This window comes from Pogona vitticeps, chromosome 14 (genome assembly GCF_051106095.1).
Source record: "Pogona vitticeps strain Pit_001003342236 chromosome 14, PviZW2.1, whole genome shotgun sequence".
Classification (NCBI taxonomy): Eukaryota; Metazoa; Chordata; class Lepidosauria; order Squamata; family Agamidae; genus Pogona; species Pogona vitticeps.
Genome location: NC_135796.1, coordinates 10642746 through 10663997, shown reverse-complemented (window position 1 = coordinate 10663997; position 21252 = coordinate 10642746). Strand labels below are relative to the sequence as shown.

The 21252-nt window shown below is 43.3% G+C and overlaps 2 protein-coding genes across 5 annotated transcripts in view; one reads left to right on the top strand and one right to left on the bottom strand.

The window, feature by feature from the left end:
- The first annotated feature begins 2720 nt into the window (after positions 1-2720).
- The window catches only part of CLTCL1 (clathrin heavy chain like 1), a 57955-nt gene continuing 39423 nt past the window's right edge, over positions 2721-21252 (top strand). For 2 of the 4 annotated variants that reach the window (XM_072983601.2, XM_072983600.2), the window contains exons 1-2: positions 2721-2906; positions 20316-20523. In XM_072983601.2, coding sequence (XP_072839702.1) covers positions 2865-2906; positions 20316-20523 — 250 coding nt within the window. In that variant the 5' untranslated portion in view covers positions 2721-2864. The remainder of the gene's footprint in view (positions 2907-20315; positions 20524-21252) is intronic. The other 2 variants (XM_072983599.2, XM_072983598.2) reach the window with 1 other exon arrangement.
- LOC144584783 (uncharacterized) overlaps positions 9193-21252 on the bottom strand; it is a 205507-nt gene continuing 193447 nt past the window's right edge. The window contains exon 2 of the mRNA XM_078381672.1: positions 9193-13612. Within this exon, the coding sequence (XP_078237798.1) occupies positions 9340-13612 (4273 nt within the window). The 3' untranslated portion in view covers positions 9193-9339. The remainder of the gene's footprint in view (positions 13613-21252) is intronic.

The following is a 21252-nucleotide window of genomic DNA, read 5'->3' as shown; positions in this document are numbered from 1 at the left end:
AAAATAAGAAAACTAAAAACAATAAATCTGTAATGTGGAAGGACACCTCCCTCTAGAACTAATTCCAGGGATTTAAAAAATCAGTATCATGCCTATCTTTAGAAAACTGGCAAATCATATCCCGTTAATAGTTTTATTATTGTATTTATATCCCAGATTTTCCTAGAATAGTATCCCAAGATTGCTCCCAAGATTAAAAACAGATACCACTTAGAACATACTGCTTAATTCTTGTGGGTTTACTGGTAGTTTTTGATCTGTTTGCTTTTACCTTATGTACTTTTGTTTCTTAATCTTAATCTTATTCTTTTTAGCTTCCATTCGCGTTTGTTTGGCACCAAATAAAGATATCAATGAGATAAATACACAAGCAAGAGTCTACAAAATATAAATCTGAGGATATAGCAACACATTTCAATTACTACAAATCAGGGATTCTGTTACAAAACGATGATTCAGGAGAGGTGGGTTCAAATCCCACTGATTTCAGAGGGTGACCTTGGGCCAATCAGAAGCTCTCAGACTACTGACCTAGTGCTTTCCAGATTGTTGTGAGAATAATGCGGGAGTGTGTGTGTGTTTGGGAAGTCAGGTATGCCTTGGAAGAAGAGCAGAATAGAAATAAATAATTATAAATAAATAATAATAAAGAAGGAAAAGAGATGAACTCACGTGCCTCTTGAACCCGCTCCTCCTGTGGTCCCCACATGTCCAATTCACTTTTTGGAACAATTTTTGGCATCCAGACAGCCCAAATAGTGCTCCCCAAACTTTGAGCCTCCATTGCACCAGAAGCAATCCGGTAAAGCTTCTTCTACAGCCCCAGTTTAGGCATGATGATTATTACACACCAGTTAAGTCCCTCTTATTTATTTATTTTATTTATTTATTGAATTTATATCCCGCCCATCTAGTCAATAGACTACTCTGGGCAGCTTACAACATACGAAATAAACAATTTAAAATATAACAATAATATAAGATACACTTATATTATTTTTATAACAATAATATACACTTCGTGTAACGGTATACCTACTCCGAATGCGTGCATGTGAGAAAGGGACAAAGAGTGTCAGACTAAGATTCCGGAAGCTTTGGGCTCCCATACGGGTTCAGACGATCCCGACGCCAACACGTTTCTTGGCCACGTCCCTGCCATCCCACTAACGTCTGAAACTGCTCTTTGTGCCTGGCGAGTGTTCCCCAGCAGTTCCTTCCCAGGACGGAGGACTATGACCCATCATCTCCCGTTATCCCAAGACACGGATGACAGGGTTGGGTACGGATGGTGCAAGCTCTGGCAACAGCGTTTGGGCTAGTTCCGTGCTCGCCTCTCGCGCATTATTTCAACACGTTTAGAAACGTTACGTGTGAAGCCGCCTACGCGTGAAACCTTATACCCTTCTCCCCTGCCACAGATCCCCTTCTTCCTTTTAGAGCAGCCCTCGCATTTGTTGAGAGTAGAAGCAAACTTTTCTGATCTCTATGGAAGTGGCTCCGTAAACTGCGCTGAGCTTGGCAGCTTCGATTCACACGTTACTTTATCGACCAGGAAAAGTGAAAAGCAGCAGAAGGGGAAAAAGGCAGTGTGGTGTAGCGGTTGCAGCACTGGTTTAAGTTTTGGGGCATCACATACAACCTCTTGGCTTACTCTGGACCCCATTTCTTTTTCTCTCTCCCCCTGACCTAGCGGAGAGAGAAAAAGTTATCGTGAGGATCACGTGGGGGAGAGGAGCCATACACGCGTCTTTAGAGTGCAAGAGAGGGACGTGGATGTCAACGCTACGGGCAGATCTTCCCTTAATTGCTTGCAATCTGCACGTTTATTGTGCTTATTACTGTATAGAGTTCCCACCTCTCAGGTCAACATAGTTATGATGACTTCCAACCTTCTGGGAGTTACCGTCCCAAAAAGCAACGTGGGAAACAAATCTCTTTTCAGGTTATCTTTTTCAGACACGTTACTTTTCAGAAAACGAACGTGTCTGAAAAAAGACGACCTGAAACGGGATTTGTTACCCTCTCTTGGGGAATAGAGCACGGACGCATGGCTGTGTTATGTGTGCATATCGTATAGATATGACGTGTGTAAACACATACACGTGTAATTTATGCATGTTTGACATAACGTGCGGGTTAGGTACACACTTTTCTGTCAAAAGACTCGGGTCCCATTTCTTTCCCCTCACACAAACTTGAGGGGATGTGTGTGTCACATACTCCCTCAAAACCCTGATTTTGGGAGGGTGGCCTTCGCCTTCCTCAAGAAGGCGTTTTGCTTGCCCGGGTAACGTGTGAACACGACTCTGCCTCTAGGAGCTTGGGAAGGTGAGGCGAGGTGGACAAAAATTAAAAAAAACCCAACAACACCCGCTTGAGGCACAAGACTTTGGACGAGGCGGACTCCCCTCGTCTTGGGCAGGGGCGGACTATTTTTCTTGCCGAAGACCCTTGGGCCTGATTCTTTCTCTATGGTGTTCCCCCCTCTCTCCTCCCCTTGGCCTGAGGAGCGGAGGGATCTCCAGAAAGGGGTGATGGGGTCCGGGAGACGAGACGAGGGGGGAAAAAAAGGGAGCTCGCGCTGATGGAGCAGAAGCCCTCAGCGAGGGGTGGGTGGGGGAAGAGACGCTCCGCGCCTGCGCACTCGGGGCCTTTTGCCTGCCTCCTGTGAGCAGGCGGCCCCCTCCCTCCCTCCCTCGCGCGTGCGGCGGTGGGGCTCCGCAGCGGCTCCCCGCTTTCCTGCCAGACCCACCGCGCGGCCCTCACGCCCTCCCTGGTCTCTCTTTTAGGCCTTTCCCCCCCTTCTCTCTCCCAGAGAGGGCTGCTCTCCCCCCCTCCAGCCCCCCCTCCCCACCCCCGCCATGGCTCAAATACTCCCCATAAGATTTCAGGAGCACTTTCAGGTGAGCACCATTGTGTGGGGTGAGGAAGGGTGTGTGTGTGTGGGGAAAAAAAGGGGGGATGGGGGCCCTCAGGGAGGTTCACTCCCCCCCCTCTCTCTCCAACACGGTTTTGTGGAGAAATTCCCACCCTGAATGGGATGGGGGGGTGGGGAAATGGAGGGGCTGCGGCCTACTGAGGGCAAAGGGGGGGAGGGGAGGGGAGGATGATTATGAGGAGGAGGATGTGGGGGGGAGAAGCTTTTGTAATGAGGGGTTGTGGGGTGGGGAGGGCGAATTAAGGGGGGGCTCTGGCAAAGGAGCCCCCCTTTTGTGTGTGTAAACGTCTGCTTTGGAGGTTGGAGGGGGGGGCTGTATATATGGTTTCATGCCTTTTTAAAAATCTTTTATTTTCCTTGCCAGGAGGAGAGAGCTTAGGAATCTTCACTAGGCTTTTTTTTTTTTGTTCCATCCTGGGGCTGCCTAGGGTGCTTCTTAAATTTATTTTTAATAATAATATTTAAGAAAATTGAAAACTGGCGCTCCACCATTCATTCCAGTTCTTGGGTTCTGGCTTAGATGGGGGGGAAGCCTAAGGCGTCCTTTGCTGCACCTGATTCGAGAAGGGGATGGTTTTCTTGTATTCCTCGGTGAGGTTTTCGCCTAGTTTTGATTGCAGCCTTTTGCGGGTATTTGTGCAGAGTCACTGGCTGCCTGAATGACTGACTCTCCTCCCCCTTCCTTCCCTTTTTTTTTTTTTTTTTTTTGGTGTGTGGTGTGTATATGTAGAGTGGAGAAGAGAGCCTCTGAGCTGCTTGCCTGCATTACTACACAGCAAGGAATAGGGGGTTCAGAAAAGGACACTCTTGTCCTGGAACTCCCAATAGGGGTAACAACTTTACCATCTCTATGAAATTTGGATTTTTTTTTGCCTCTTGGTAGGAAGAAAAAAGGGGTTGGCTTGTGTTTGGGGAATCTTTCGGTTCTGTGGATGGGCTCACAAGGTGATGGAGGACTACAGAGATTTGCTTTCACATCGGAGAATTGCATATCCTTAGGTCTTTCTCCGTTCACCTATGCCGTTTCTGCAAATGTTGCACTTAAGAACATCTTATGACACTTAAGCATAGCCATATATAAATGCACACACCGGCACGCTGTCGAAAGATGGGCTTATCCTAGTCTCGCATAGTGAGAACAGGACTGCAGATGGCCATCTAAAAGCACTGGGTTAGGGAGGGGAGAATTATGACAGGAATTAAAGGAATTCTGTAAATGAATGAGGCAACAGGAAGTAGACTTGGCACAAGTGGCTTGCCTTTGCCACTCCCTTCTCCACTTAGGGCAGGCATCCATTTCAAAATACGAACTGCCTGATGACAGTGCCTGTTTTTGTTAAGTCTGTTAAATTTAATATTCTTACCTAGTGTGTAGTTTCACCATCTTTAGTTTTCCTAAAAGATGCAGGGTATGTGTATGTATGCTTCCAGAATCGACTTGATACAGTTGCATTATACACTTGGTATTGCAGAACATCTTTCCCCAACCAACTAATTGATTTGTAGAAGTTTTGAACTGCAGTGCCTGTCAGCCCCAGCCAGATGTTGGGAGCTGTATCCCTAAGCCTTTGAATGACTCTGGATCAGAGAAGTTTGCTATTATGGTAATGCTATATTAATCTACGACATAAATTATCATAAGATTTGCACTAAATAATGAAACATGATTAGAAGTTTATTTAATAAATTAACTTAATTTTTTATCCCACTTTTATTCTTTATTTATTTAATTATTTTTTTAAAAAAAAACTTGCCTTTCTCCTTAAAAGGACCCAAGGCGGTTATCCCCTAGGTGGGGCCCAGTTTAGGGAATAAGCTTGTGACTAAGACCCCACTGGCAGCATATATCGCGCTACCAGATCTCAGGGCACCAGCTTGTTTGCATCTCCAGCTGGGGAGGCAGATCTGAGGGGAGATGATGCTAGAAAAGGAGGAAGTGTGATTTATGTGTGATGTGATTTTAAGTGCTGGATAATTACTTCTCTCATTCCCAGTTGGCACTAGGACTTCCCTGCTTAATGTGAAACTATTTCAGTATGTGCTGCATTTGTGCCATGTTGGTGTGCCGGATAGCCAGGAGCAAAAATGGAGGGTTTGTGGAGAAAGATGGTGGATACATTTACTTGTGCCCTCATGTTATTTGGAACAAGGCAGAGTGTGGCATATCAGTGTCAAACCTTGTGTGAGCATCGTTGCCCAAGCCCTTGCAGCTGTGGTGCAGCCTGGGAAAAATAGTCCTGGTAGATAGGCAGTGGGCCTTCCACAATCCTCGGCAGTAATGTAAAGCCTGGAAATACTCACATTTCATGTGTACTCCAGATAAATCTGTGCACGATGCAAGTCCTAGTGGGAATGGTGGCAGGTGCCATCGCGGCTAAACACAACTTGCGGTCTACTCTAACGCCAGATGAGCTAATTTTCTTCCTGCTGGCTCTGGGTTGCCGTATTAATTACCAAGTTAGTCTTACCCTTGGTTCTGGCACATTTGTTCGCGGCTTTTTCTAGTTAGTCAGCTTGGAAGCAGTGGTTCCCTCTGCCACAGCTTTGCCTGCCCTGAAGCATCGCAAGAATCTGTGAGATACTCAGGTTTTGCCCCTTAAATCATTGGGAAGAGGATCCTGTTGAGTTGGCAACTGTGTAGATGACGATTTAGGAATGAGCTCAGTTGTTTTCAGTACAGCATATTCCTAGAATATTTACATAGGGTTGCAGCTTTTATCTTCCAACATTTGTGGCCAGCTAAGTTAAGACTCTGACTTGTATTCAAGGGAATTACTGTGTTTCTGTACTGTTTAACCTTTCAGTTGCTTGTTTACATAAAATATAAATAATTTGAGAATGAAGATTCAATCCTATGGTTATCTTTAGCTTAGAAAAATAAATCCTCTTGATTTATTTAATCACTGTTCTCCAGTAACCCTCCATCAAGTTCCTTTCTCAGTCCATTTTTCTTTTGTTTTTGACTGATACACTCTGCATAGTTTATTTAGTCTCCTTTTATGTAGATTTCCCATCCCTTAACATTTTTATTCAGGGTGGATTCGATTTAAATGAAATAAATTAGATCAGTTTCATGATTTAAGGCAATGTGATTTTTTAAAAAAATCATTAATTTTTATACATCTTGTTTTCATTTACCTTCTGAAGGAGATGGTGTACACCATTTTTTCCTCTAGTCTGATATCCTCACTGTAACTCTGTGAAAGGTTAGGCTGAGACCAACTTCATTCATAGCTGATTGACAATCTGAACTTTGTTCTCTCCGGCTTTTGCCTGACACTCTAACCATTGAATCACATTAGTGGGAACCTCTATTTCCTGATATTTCCTCTTAGTCCTGGGCCATTTCCTGTATGAGGTTGTTGCTCCAGCCAAACTGGCAGTTTCATTCAGATTCTGTGCTTCATAGCTATAATAATAATACAGTAATGGTAACTCCTTGCTGTCAAGTCATTCCAATCTACTGTGACCCTTTCTAGGGTTTTCCAAGTAAACAATACACAGAAGTGATTTACCAATCTTTTTATTGGGGGGGGGGTGTCCTGGGACCGTGCAGCTTTTCCAAGGTTGCGCGGACTGACTCTTCTTCCAGGAGGCACAGTGGGGAATCGGATTCCCAACCTCTACAGATACCTATACCGCTGAGCACAAAGTATAGTTTGCAGAAATGCAGCAGCTCTGTAGGAATTCTTTACTCTATACTGGCTGTTTCGCTACTATTTATAGAATTGATTAAAACATTTCCGTTACACCCTATACAGTATTCTGGATGGGATGTAACAACGCTGGACAATTTAAAACAACAGTTAAAAGCTGTTGAAACATATTTAAAATACCATATATTAAATACACTAAAACAAGGTGTTCTAACTATGTACAGAATCTGGAAATGTCCTTTGCAGTCTATCAGGTGAACTTATTACAGTATTTCGGATTAGATTTTTAAAAGGAAAAGACTGATAAACTGATTTGAATGAAGGGAGTACCTCATGCATGATACTTTGGATTTCTGCAGAGTGTTTGAAGGAATGTGCTAAATGTTAATGCATATTTTACCAGGTCTCATCCAAATAAATATATTTGAAGAGTTTATTAAACCCCGTTGGCTCAGGCTGTGACAAATAGTTTCGTCTGTCACAATCTCATCATAGTGATAATAAAGTTGTCTCTGGTATCTCAGAACTTCAGCCAAATTATTCAGATAGTGCTGTAAGGGGGAAGCTGAAGTAATAATATTCCTGTTAAATGACTGAAAGTAAATACTGTATCAGTGAATTCTGTGGATGTGAAATGAACACAATTCAAAGAAAGCTTGGTGAGGAAAGAAAACTTATTTTTCAGTAGAGGTAGATTTTGATTCATGACGGCTCACACTGGAACAAATCTATTCATCTTTAAGGTGTCGTGCTATTTTGCTTTTCTCTCTTTTCTCTCCCTCCTTTTAATTTTGCCAACATGTTGAGACAGACTGCCTGCTTCTCAGATTAGATTGAACAGCCTACCTGTAAAACTACTGTATTTGTTATGACCCCATTCCTGGGTCCTCCTTAACACAATACGTAATTTTGGATGTAAAGCATTTTAGACCTTAAATTTACGAGGTCTTTACTTTCAAAAGAACACCACAAACACACCTATGTATTCCTCTGTATGAATAGATCACATGTGGAAATAACTTCTTTGTTGAGGGAATAATTCCTTCATAGAATGCAGTCCTGCCAAAAGTTCAAGAAACCATACTGAGAATTTGAAACTGACATCATCAGTTTCCCTCAAAGTGATTACATGGGAACAAATCGCCAACGGATGTTCAGATTATAATTTTAGGGAATAGTTTCGACTCATAAACTTTGTAGGAATGTTGACTCAGTAATGCTTAGAGCTCGGTTGACTGTCGTGGTGTCCTGCAGACACGTTTGCAGATAGCGCCAGTGGCAAGCCATGCCTTACTCTTGTGTGACCAAGCCTTTAAAAATGTACATTTAACCCTTTAAATTCAATGCAATAGGAAGAAATTCAACAGGGATAAATGCAAAGTACTGCACCTAGGAAAAAGAAACCAAACACACAGTTACAGGATGGGGGATACCTGGCTCAGGACTACTGCTAGCGAGAAGGATCTTGAAATCGTCATAGATCACAAGCTGAATATGAGCCAACAGTGTGATGTGATAAAAAAAAGGCAAATGGTATTTTAGGATGCATTAATAGAAGTATAAAGCAAAAAGCAAAGCTTGGTGCTTATATACCGCCCCATAGTGCTTCAAGCACTCTCTGGGCGGTTTACAAGAGCTATGCAGGCTACACATTGCCTCCTCAGCGAGCTGAGTGCTCATTTTACCGACCTTGAAAGGATAGAAGGCTGAGTCAATCTTGAGCCGCTACCTGGGATTGAATCCCAGGTCGTGAGCACAGTTTTGGCTGCAGTACAGCGGTTTAACCACTGCGCCACAAGGCTCTAGATCCCACAGGGTACTCGTTCCCCTCTATTCATTACTGATTAGGTCTCCTCTTGAGTCTTGTGTTCAGTTCTGGGCACCACACTTCAAGAAGGATGCTGGCAAATTGGAACAAGTTCAGAGGAAGGCAGTGTGACAAACCCAGACCTACTGGGATCTGTCACACAGTTACACTAAGCTGCCACCAACCATTCCCTATAATAAGTCACACAGACTAGGGATGGATTTTTAAACAATAAAAAGAATAAGGTTTATTTTAAATACACACAGGGAAAAATAAACAATCAGGTGAATAAAATAAAGTAACGTGGCTTATTCTCACACACACAAGCATACAGTTTGGTTCACCTAGAACCTTTAACTTAAAGCACAGACCCTGAACCCATCAGTTCTGGCTAACCCACAGACTCCTGAACCTTTCAGGCTGGTACTCTGACACACAGTAGTACCCTGTCAGACACCCAGACTCCCACAACAGCTTCTTCTTCCCCAGCTGCTGCTTCGTCCCAACCCAGTGTCTCACAGTCTGTCTCAGCATCTCACACGCTCCACATATATATACAGTACAGCCCCTCCTCCTGATGTCCCGCCTTCCACTCTCCATAGGATGGAACTTTCCCTCCAAACCCATGACAGACAGGTAACATCAGTGCTGTTATGTAACACCTCCCCTCTTTAAAAGTTGTTTTGTAGGGGGAAAGCTAAAAGTGCTTTTCACCAAAAAACAACCTGCATAAAATACACAACAACATTTATACATACCATATAATACTTACATATACTTACACTCCAAGTTAACCATAGCAAATATGCATTTAAACATTTTACCATATACAGTACATCAATTTACCTTTATTAATACCAACCAAATTCAAAACCAGGTACATTTTAACTTTTTGTTTTCATTATATACATATAGTCCATGTTCTTTCGCCGTCTTCAGTCTTCAGGTCTTCTTGATAAGGCGTCAGCAACACAGTTCACTGACCCTCTGACCACCTTCACTTCAAAGTCATAGTCCTGTAAGTTCAAAGCCCACCTCATAAGTTTACTATTGTGGGTTTTCATTGTCTTTAACCATTGCAATGGTGAATGGTCAGTACACAGAATAAAATGTCTTCCCCAGATGTAAGGCTTGGCCTTCTGGATCGCGTAGACTATGGCCAAACACTCCTTCTCCACGGTTGCCAAATGTCTCTCGCCTTTTTGAAGTTTCCTACTCAGGTAGGACACTGGATGCTGGTCACCATTCTCATCCTCTTGGCACAGAACTGCTCCTACCCCGCTGTTAGACGCATCGGTGTAGATGATGAACTCCCGGTCGAAGTCTGGAGCACGCAGGACAGGATAGTTGATTAACGCCTCCTTCAACCTCTGGAACGCCGCCTCACAGTCGCCGGTCCACGGGATGCGGTCATCAGCCGTCTTCCTCGTCAGATCGGTCAGCGGAGCCGCAATCTCGCTAAACCTCGGGATGAACTTTCTGTAGTAGCCCACCAACCCAAGAAATGATTTGACTTTTCTCTTGGTGGTGGGTCTAGGCCAATCTCGAACAGCTTCTATTTTGGCCTCCAGGGGTTTTATCATTCCTCCCCCTACCATGTGACCCAAGTATTTTATTTCTGGGCTACCCAGCTGACACTTGCTGGCCTTTACTGTTAGCCCTGCTGCACTTAACCTCTGCAGCACTAACTCCAGGTGTAACAGGTGATCTTCCCAGGTATTACTGAAGATCCCTATGTCGTCAATGTAGGCCACTGTAAAGTCACTGAGCCCTACCAAGGTCTGGTCCATCAGCCTTTGGAATGTGGCTGGTGCATTTCTGAGACCAAAGCTCAGGACTCGAAACTCATAGAGACCAAAAGGGCTGCAAAAGGCAGTCTTTTCTTGATCCCTGGGATCAATTCTTAATTGCCAATATCCCTTTACCAGGTCCAATGATGAGATGAACCGACAACCCCCTATGGTTTCAATCAGGTTGTCTAGCCTGGGCATTGGGTAGGCATCAGGAGTGGTTACACGGTTTAATTTCCTGTAATCAACACAAAACCTAATGCTCCCATCAGGCTTGTCCACAAGGACTATTGGAGAGGACCAAGGACTAGAAGAGGGGACGATTATGTTCTCCCTCAGCATTTCGTCCAGCTCCTTCCGCACCTTGTCCCTATAGGGTCCCGTTACTCGGTATGGGGATACTGCCTGCGGGGGTGCATCCCCTGTATGGATCCGATGCATCACTCCCTTCACTATCCCCGGCTTGTTGGAAAACACCTGTTGATATTTACTAAGCAGCATTTTTAATTCTTGCTGCTGGTCTTGGGTGAGTGCAGGACTGATCTTTACCTCCTCTGGGTTGTATTTTACTCCCCCTCTACCCTCCCAGAAGGGTAATTCAGCTTCCTCACTCTCAGCTGCTTTTATCGCGAATAAAACCCTCTGTTCCCCTCTGTAGCAGGGTTTTAGGGCATTCACGTGAACCACCCTCCTTGCTTGGTTCTCCTCTTGCTCTATTAGGTAGTTCAGGTCTGACATCTTGGAAATGACCCTATATGGTCCTGCCCATTTGAGCTGCAGCTTATTCTCTCTGCAGGGCCTAAGCCAAAGCACCTCCTCCCCTGGGTCAAAGTGCCTCTCTCTAGCTTTGCGGTCATACCATGTTTTCTGTTTGACCTTCTGCGCTTGCAGGTTTTCTGCTGCCAGCTCTAGATTTCGCTTTAGGTCATTCATCAAGGTGTCTATGTAAGTCACAACGTCTTGTGGGTCATCCTGGGTGATCTGCTCCCAATTTTGTTTGATCAAATCAAGGGGCCCTTTCACCCGTCTCCCAAATAGAAGTTCAAATGGACTAAACCCGGTACTGGCTTGTGGCACTGATCGATAAGCAAACAAAAGGGATTGCAGCTTCTGGTCCCAATTGTTTGGATTCTCTGCCAAGTAAGCCCTAATCATGCGCATTAGAGTCCCATTGAACTTCTCAGTTAACCCATTGCTTTCAGGATGATAAGCAGTGGTTTCCTTGTGCTTAATTCCACAGATCTGCCATAAGCGTTTCATGAGCTTTGATGTGAACGATGCGCCCAAATCTGTGATTATCTCTGAGGCAAATCCCATCCTGGACATATACCCCACCAAAGCATCGGCCACTGTGTTAGTTTCAATGTTAGTCAGGGGTATGGCTTCAGGATACCTTGTGGCATGGTCCACAATTGTTAGGATGAACCTGTTCCCCCTCTTTGTGGCCTTGGGCAAAGGTCCCACAATATCCACCCCTATGCATTTAAACGGAGTGTCAATCACAGGCAAAGGGCACAACTTTGCTTTGGTCCTATCGCGGTTATTCCCCTGCCTTTGACACACATCACATTGTTTACAGAACTCCCTGATCTGCTTCCCTATGTCAGGCCAGTAGAAATTCTGTGTGATTCTCTGCTGTGTCTTGTTGACCCCTAAGTGTGCAGCAAACATGTCAGAGTGCCCCCTTTGTAAGATCATGGGGCGATACTTTTCAGGTACCACCAGCTGACTTCTGATCCCATCTCCCCCTTTTGAGATATTCCTCAGGGTTTCTCTATATAAAATCCCCTTTTTCTCCAGAAATCTCACTGGGGTCTCAGGTGTTAGCTGGGCGTCAGTCACCTGTTCAAAACACTTTTGGAGAGTGGCGTCTGCCTTTTGCTCCTGTCCAAATCTGCTGTCTGTGGTTAAGGTTTCCACCACAGCTTCTGAACTTCCCCCACCTGCTTCCGTCTCTGGCTCATCATTACCCCCCTGAACTGTCCCTGTGGTGGCTTGTGAGCGTGTAATCACTAGCACCCGTTTCACATGTTCAGCCAGGTCATTTCCCACGAGCACGGCTGCTGGCAGAGTCGATGAAATCGCTATCCGCCAATCTCCCCTCCAGCCTTGAAAGTTGACAGGTACCTCTGCTACTGGCAGAGAGATTATCTGCCCCTCAATCCCTGCCACCTTCATGCTCTCATTTGGGATTATAAACTCCCTAGGAATAATATCTGGATGGCACAGGGTTACCTGGGAACAAGTGTCCCGCAGCCCCCTATACTGACGGTCCAGTATTCCTACGTCCACCCCTGCTGTCTCAAACAACTGAGAATCTGTTTTTATCAGCAAGCAGCGCTTTACCTCCAGAAGAGGACCATTTTCCTCAGCCTGATCAGCAGAGGCAGCTGTCCCAGACTGAGTAGCCATGGCAACAGGCTCCCTCTGTGACACTGAGCCTTGCTCTTTCTGGACACAGAACCCAGCTTTTGGCTTGGTCCCACTAGAATTCTGAGGCACCATTCCTTTTAGCTGCTTCAATTTCTCACATTCTGAGATCAGATGACCCTTTCCCTGACAGAAATAGCATTTTCTAGTGTATTTGGATTCTCTCTCCTCTTGTTTCGGTTTTCCCTCCAAATTCTGAGGGCTTGGTTTCATGCCTGAGGGCTTCCCTTCACCATGGGCCCCTCCCCCTTGCTGGCTTTTCCCTGGTCCCTGAGAGTACTTGCTGTAGGTTTCTTTGGGTTTACCTACAGATTTCCCCTCACCCAAGGGCTTTCTTATTTGGGAGATAAAATCCGCGATTTCTGCGGCTGCTGCCACAGATTTCGGTTTCCTTTCCCTCACCTGGAATTTCAATTCCCCCTGCAGGACTGAATAGAACTGTTCCAGGGCTATCAAGTCTTTAAGCTGCTCATAGGTCTCTATTCCCTCCTGCGATAGCCATTTCTCAAGCAGCCTCACCAATTGGGCCCCCACTTGGGTAAAAGTTTGTTCTGGTTTTTTAGTGAGGGACCTGAATCTTTGTCTCAGCTGCTCTGCATTTATCCCATGTCTTGCAAACACCAGTTTTTTAAACTCTGCAAAATCTTTCATCAATTCCTCAGGCATCTCGGCATAAACCTCAGCCAGGCTACCACTGATTAAAGACCGCATGATGGTCATCTTCTCAGTTTCCCTTACTGAGAAGTCCACAAACGCTCTTTCCACTAAGGAAAAGAACACCTCAGGACAATCTCCCTTGTGGTACACAGGGAATTTCTTCAGGTCAGCCTTAGACAGTTGGCCTCCCTCAGAATCCCTATTATTATTATTGTTCTGGTTCATCATTTCCAGTTTTCTTAATTCAAACGCCATTCTTTCTTTTTCCAGAGCAATTTTCTCTCTCTCCATTCTTTCTTCCCTCTCCATTCTCTCTCTCTCTCTCTCTAATCTTTCCTCCATTTCCCTCACCCTCAGTTCATGCTGTTGGGCTAGGAGTATTTTTCTGAGTTCTGGGTCCTGCTCTCCTGTGCTGTCACCTTGCACTGAGCCAAATTCATCCTCAGAACCTTGGTCAATCTGGGGGTCTTTCACCTCACTCATGTCTGCTACTTGGCTTCGAGTCAAGGGCATACCCCCCCTCAGAACAGGCTGCTTTAAAAAGTCAAGCCTCAAAATAAAACGACCACTTTTTTCCTTTTACCTCAGAACCAGCTCTCCCTAGAGATTGCTGCTGTTCTTCAGCACTAAAGTTGCAACAGTATCGAGTCAGAGCCTACCCCCCTCTGCTGGGCCTCTCAGCTGGCAAGCTAGCTCACTGTTGCTACGCAGATTTGCCTCAGCTTTTCCCGCCAAAACTAGGCTGCCTCAGAGCACCTAAATCTAAGTCTCCCCAGTTGGCACGTTCTTCTACTAGTGCACCTCCCCGTGAGGTACACCTAGAAGATTACCTACGCGCCTCAGACTGTCCCTGACTAGACCCCCCTTGCTCTGGGCACACTTGCCAAGGCTTTGCTGGACCGCTGGACAACTGGACCAGTCGTATCCCACACGCTGGACACCAATCAATGTGACAAACCCAGACCTACTGGGATCTGTCACACAGTTACACTAAGCTGCCACCAACCATTCCCTATAATAAGTCACACAGACTAGGGATGGATTTTTAAACAATAAAAAGAATAAGGTTTATTTTAAATACACACAGGGAAAAATAAACAATCAGGTGAATAAAATAAAGTAACGTGGCTTATTCTCACACACACAAGCATACAGTTTGGTTCACCTAGAACCTTTAACTTAAAGCACAGACCCTGAACCCATCAGTTCTGGCTAACCCACAGACTCCTGAACCTTTCAGGCTGGTACTCTGACACACAGTAGTACCCTGTCAGACACCCAGACTCCCACAACAGCTTCTTCTTCCCCAGCTGCTGCTTCGTCCCAACCCAGTGTCTCACAGTCTGTCTCAGCATCTCACACGCTCCACATATATATACAGTACAGCCCCTCCTCCTGATGTCCCGCCTTCCACTCTCCATAGGATGGAACTTTCCCTCCAAACCCATGACAGACAGGTAACATCAGTGCTGTTATGTAACAGGCAGCAAGGATGATCAGGGGAAACCAAGCCGTATAAGGAAAGACAGAAATAACTGAGTATGTTTAGCCTTGGGAGGAGAAGACTGGTGGGAAATATCATAGCACTTTTCAAATACTTAAAAGGCTGTCATACAGGGGAGGGGCAGGACTTGCTCTTGATCAGCCCAGAGTGCAAGACACGCAACAATGGGCTCAAGTTACAGAAAGTCAAATTTCAGTTGAATATCAGGAAAAACTTTCTAACTGTTAGAGCAGTAAGACAGTGGAACCAATAACCTCAAGAGGTGGTGGTGAGTGCTCCAACACTGGAGACATTCAAGAGAAATTTAGATGACCACCTGGTAGTTATCCTTTTATTTGGATCCCTGCCTTGAGCATGGGGATGGACTCGATGGCCTTATAAGCCTCTTCCAACTTCATTCTATGAGTCTGTGTACAGTATCTAAAGATACTATAACAGCTGTAAACTACAGCTGTTTAGTCCTGCATGTGAGTCAGTCCTCAGGTGTGGTGAACCTGTATGCAAACCAATGCTAAAAATGTGGTTTGCACTAATAATGATTAACATTACACCTGCCACCCTTTTCACTGATCAGAGTTATAAATGCTTCTCAAGGTTTGTGTGTGAGTGACTAGGTTGGGTTTGTGTAAGCACAGAGGCTTGAGTGAATGACAGTTTCTTGTCCGGGTTGTACTGCAGTCTCTTCTGCCTGACTATGGTTAGAAAAGGCCTTGATAACTAAACATGGGGTGCAACAGCCTGGCAGCAAGGGACTTTCTCTACTCCAAAGAGTGTGTGCTTACTAGAGGAGCTGTGCTATATTATTCAATTGAATGGATACGTTATCTAGCTGTTGAAAACCTTAAGCATGACGACTAGTTTTAAAAGGAAAAGAGTGAAAAAGTGAGAGGAGTGGCTTCACAGAAACCTCAGATATGACCTGAAAATTAAAAAAAAAAAGACATGTACTGTATAAGAAATGGAAGGAAGGCAGGCCAGGCCACAAAGGAAGATTGCAGACAAGTGGCAAAGAATTGCAGAGATAGCATTTGGAAGGCATGAGCTGAGATTAGCAGGAGATACTAAAAGCAACAAAAAGCATTTTTCAGGTGTGTGGGTAGCAAAAGAACAGTGGCTCATATACTGAGTGGGGAATACAGTATACTGATAGATAACAAAAAAAAAAAAAAAAAAAAAGAATGCTTAATCCCTACTTTAGTCTCCTCTCCCCCCCATAAATCTATGACCCTCCAGGCAAATGTGAAGTATACCTGGAAGGGACAGGACTGCAGTTTGAGATTGATAAACAGATAGTCAAGTAGTATTACTTTGAATGAGTTAAAATCTTCAGGGTCAGATGAGCTACATCTAAGAGTATTGAAGGAACTGGCTGAAAAATTATCAGAACTACTGTCTATTATTTTCTTGAAACGATGGAGGATGGATGAAGTGCTGGATGATTGAAAGATGGCTAATGTTGTCCCCGTCTTCAGAAAAGACAAAAAGGGATCTGGGAACTACAGACCAGTCAACCCAACACCAATCCCAGGGAAAACTCTGGAGCAGATCATAAAGTGGTCATTCTGTAAGCACCTTGAAAACAATGCAGTGATAGCTAGAAGTCAACATGCATTTGTCCAGAACAAATCTTGTCAGACTAATCTTATCTCTTACTTGTAGACAGCGGGAATGCTATAGATGTAATTTATCTTGATTTCAACAAAGCTTGACAAAATGCCACATGAAATTCTGATTAGTAAGCTAACTAGATGTTGGCTGGATAGAACAACTGTCAGGCAGATAGATACACAGTTGGTTACAGAATCTTACTCAGGGGAGTGCTTAGGATTTCAGCTGAATATCAGGAAAAACTTCCTAATTGTTTAAGCTGTAGAACAATGGAATCAATTACCTTTGGAGCACTCCAGTGCTGATGGCATTCAAGAGAAAATTAGCCAACTATACTTTGATTTGAATTCCTGCATTGAACTGGGGTAGACTCTATAGGCTTATAGGCCCCCTTTGAATTCGATTATTCTATGATTCTTTGAAACTGGACATAATCAACTTGCAGGAGGGGAAAGCTGTTTACAAGAGGGGAAATACAGTATTTACAACCATCATAAGAATAACTATACAGTAGTTGTAATTGCTGTTTTCTCACATTCCCCATGGATTGACTTGACCCCTTTCTCTTTTTAGACAGGAAGTAGAATGTTGGAGTAATTGAGCTGATGTAATTGGGGTGGGGGAGTTTCCATCAATAGGGGTGGGTTGTAAAGGGCTTGGTCCAGCATAGCCAGGCAAGTATGACAGGCATTTTTATTCCTGCTAATGAAGAAAAAAATCAAAACAAAACAAAGTAAGAGTTGTTAGTCTTAAAAATGCTACAGGGTTTGTTTTTACTGGAACAGATCAGCATAGCTATTTAATGGGAAATTAAAGTTCTTCATATTTATAGATATGCAAAATTGACACTGCCTCCAAAAAACCAAATAATGGAATTGATTTGGATTCGTTTCTCTGGGCCGATGCTGTTGCCTTCCTGCAGTTCTGATTTAAAAGTGTTTGATAAGAAAAAAATCTGGTATTTTTTGTCGGTAGATATTCAAAATTGTGTAGACATTATATCATATGAGCATATGGATTTGTTTCTCTGGGCAGATGCTGTTGCCTTCCTGTGGTTCTGATTTAAAAGTGTTTGACAAAAAAAAATCTGGTCTTTTTTGTCTGTAGATATTCAAAATTGTGAAGACATTGTATCATGAGCAAGAAAGGATAGTCTGATAGAGTTAAATTGTGTTGCATTTCACAATGTGGGCAATCAGATCTTTTGTTTAGTCGCTTAGTTTTTGACTTCTTCCATTATCTGACTAGAATGGCACACAGAGTAAAGCTCTGGTCTTTAAACTATAGAAGGGGGAATATAAAATTCCTTTCAGCTGCTGTTTCTATGCTTGTTATAAAGTATTCCTATCCACATCTCCCAAGAACCATCCATAACTCCAGTGAACGGTTCCTATTGATGTAAGAATGGAAAATTGCCATAACTGGATGGTGCAGAAATATGGCAAGTGGTAACCTCATCTTGCTTGGTATTCCATAATCTAACTTGTAATTTGTTTGTTTGTTTCCCTTGTCTTCATCTTCTATTTTCCTCCCGTACTGCAGCCCCGGACGGATGGCTATTTATAAATAGATTCCTGGACAGATTTATTGAGGAACTGTAGTGAAAACATATAATATTAAAATGTCTAGAGCTGAGATAAACTAAATCAAGACCTCACAAGCCTAGTTTCCCTTCTCTGTGTTAGAGAAAATTGGTTAATATGGCACTGTTACACAAACTACAATTCATATATCTTCAAGCTTCCAGTTCCTCTGGTTTATATGGCATGTATGCCGCAATATTCTGTGTTTACTAGGTATTTTGGAAAGAAATAGTTATGTTTGAGGGCTCTTATGGATTGTCTTGTTCCTCTTATGTTGGCTCGTCCATATTGAGTATTCCCATATGGGAGAAGCCTATAGGCTGGTATGAGATAAACTTATAGGGTACTTGCAGTAATTAGAACTAGAATTCCCCACCACCTACATCTACCTAATTTTATTTTGTGGATTTTAATACATTTGTGGAGTTGTTAGTGCATCACTCTAGTGCTAATCTTTACATGGTGTGATTGGGTTCTTTCTCTAAGAGGGGCGGACCCTTCAATTCAGCAGGAAAAAAGGACGGAGAAGAAGATAACGGTTCAAACATGGTTTCTTTATTCTTTTGCACATCTTGGTTGCTAACATAGAAAGGATCTAGATAACTTAATTCAGTCATCAACTTGTAACTCTTTACATGAACTGTGCTTGTATTCCTTTCTTCTGCTATTTCTTCGCCAGCCCACGCGAACCTTGCTCTTTTTGTGGCCGTGCAGACTGTCCCGCAACAGGGGTGTTTCACTGAATTCCCCTCTAGATAAGGTAGTTGGTGGTACCAATGAATGTCACTTTCTTCCCTCTGTCCTGGGATCGGGGTACCACTACCATATTCCATTCCACCTTAGGTCTTATCTTTCCCCTGTCCATAATATTAGGTGGGTCGGGCAGTAGACCTCCACCAGTTCTCAGGTTTGGGAAATCCCGGGCTAATTCTGTTATTCCATACCTTTTCACCTCCGTCTCTTCCGTCTGTGTACTCTTGTCTCTTCTCTCTATCTCCTGCTCTTCTCCTGTTCTGCCTCTTCTCGTCTCGTCCTCCTTTTATAACCTTATCCCACCTGATAAGTTCTAGCTCCTCCCCTCTCCTTGCTCATCTGGTCTCTGCCAGAAATATCTCCAGTGCCCTGTTTCTACCAGTCTCTCCTTCCTCTAGCTTGATTAACTCTTCTACCACGCAACCAGCTGTCCTCTCCTGTCTGATCTCAGTGGAGGACACACTAGACATCTCTCCTTCACACATGGATATACGTACTCCATTTGTAATTTTTGAGTTTATGTCGTCATGAAAACCGGCTTCTATCTCACAAACGCAATTGTATAAACTAGTTCTTTAAGGCTGAATTGAGTTTCAAATGAATGCAATCGCTATCATCACAATAAGAGAGATCTTCTGATGCACATTAGATGGTATTTATAAATAACCTGTATAGCCAATTCTTTTCTTTGTCGTTCTTCTCTGTGAAATCTGTTCCCCCAAGATAACGGTGGCAGTGATTTGCAAAGCAATACTTTGATTTTTTTTTGATGGCTCAGTGGTTTAGATCTGTAGCTGGTGACCCAAGGGTTGGAGTTTGTTTCCTCACTCTGCCTCCTTGGCAGAGGCTGGACGTAATGATCCATAGGGTTACTTATAGCTTTGCAATTCTCCAATTATTATTATTATCATTACATGTTTGTTCTGCTTATTTTATTCATTCAATCATTCATTCATTTCTGTATCACCACATTGGTGCAGATACACTATTCTGGGCAGTGAGCAAGCTGAAAGCTGTAACAAAAGTGTCACAACCTGTCCTAGTTCTTCTAGCTAGTTTGAAACCGAATTTCACTTTGAAATATGTGGTGGGATCTCGTTTTGTATATTAGGACTATGTTTTTTCATGGAGGGTAACCTCAGACCCACAATAGTGAGGAAGTTGACTAAAGCGATTAATTACAGATGTCAGTCATAAAAAAATTCTGTTATGTATTAGTATAAAGACCTGCTTTTTAAAATTTCATTTGTCAAATGCCAAATTGATTTACCATGTGATTATTGAGTCCTCAGATATAGTAATTGTTAGCACAACAGCCAAAGTCAAGCCCCAGTTGCCAAAACAGAAATCTTATTTTGCTAAAAGTGTTATCAGTGCTGCGATTCTTACCATACGACATCTCTAAAGTAGAAAGGATGTTATCTAGCAAAACCTTGAGCTATTCTGTTCATGTTAGGTGCCCATTAATTGGTGGTGGGTCGTTCTCTGTGGAAGAGTAAAGAGAATTGTTTTTGCTCTTCTCCCTGATACAAGGCAAGAGAGTTTAAACTGCATTCAAACTAACTTGCTAACTTTCTCTCTTTCAGCTCCAAAATCTTGGAATTAATCCAGCAAACATTGGCTTCAGTACCTTAACAATGGAATCTGACAAATTCATATGTATTAGAGAAAAAGTTGGTGAGCAAGCACAGGTTGTGATCATAGACATGAGCGATCCAACAACTCCTATCAGGCGCCCAATTTCTGCAGAAAGTGCCATCATGAATCCTGCTTCTAAAGTTATTGCTCTGAAAGGTACGTTTGATATCCTGTGTCTATCTGGCATAGTAGAGCAGTACAATAGTGGAGTGTTAGTTCTGCTTTGAATTAGGCTAAAGGTAATTGTACCAGGCCTGAAGATCCATAACTGCTGTCCTGTTGGCAAGCTAGGAATAGTGTAAAATAATGGAATTGATTTTTACAAGGAGGCAAGCAGTTTGGAGTGGTCTCTGGTTAATATGGGGCTTGTCAAATTTATTGAAAATCAATCTCATACATTGCCCTGCAGAACAGATATTTTCTGAACTTGAGAAAATTTGGGGCATTCTCCATTCTTTAATGCTTTTTCCAGGCATGTATTGTTTCAGCAGCAGTTATTTCTTAGATTTGAATCTATTTGTTTGTTAGATTTGTTTGTTTTGAAAAACAGACAGTTTCCATGTAATTCTGTTAATTGTAGTAAATAAAGCCTGAATTATGCTGCTAGTGTGGCTGGAAATGTCAAAGTTCTTGTGGCTTGTCTTGGAGCTGTAAGGAATTCTCCAGGAGATGTGCTGCCTAATTGTTGTGCTAAAATGTCCCTGTACAAGCAGATGCAAACGCTTTAAAAATATGAAACAGTTTCATTGTCATTGACCATGTACTTTTCTTCCTGCATTCTTGTCTTAAAACAGATGGTGAGTTAACTTTTTCCTGACACACTTCATGTTTAATAGTATGGAATGGTCTAATCTCATAAAAAGTACTGAATTCTGCAAAAAAAGC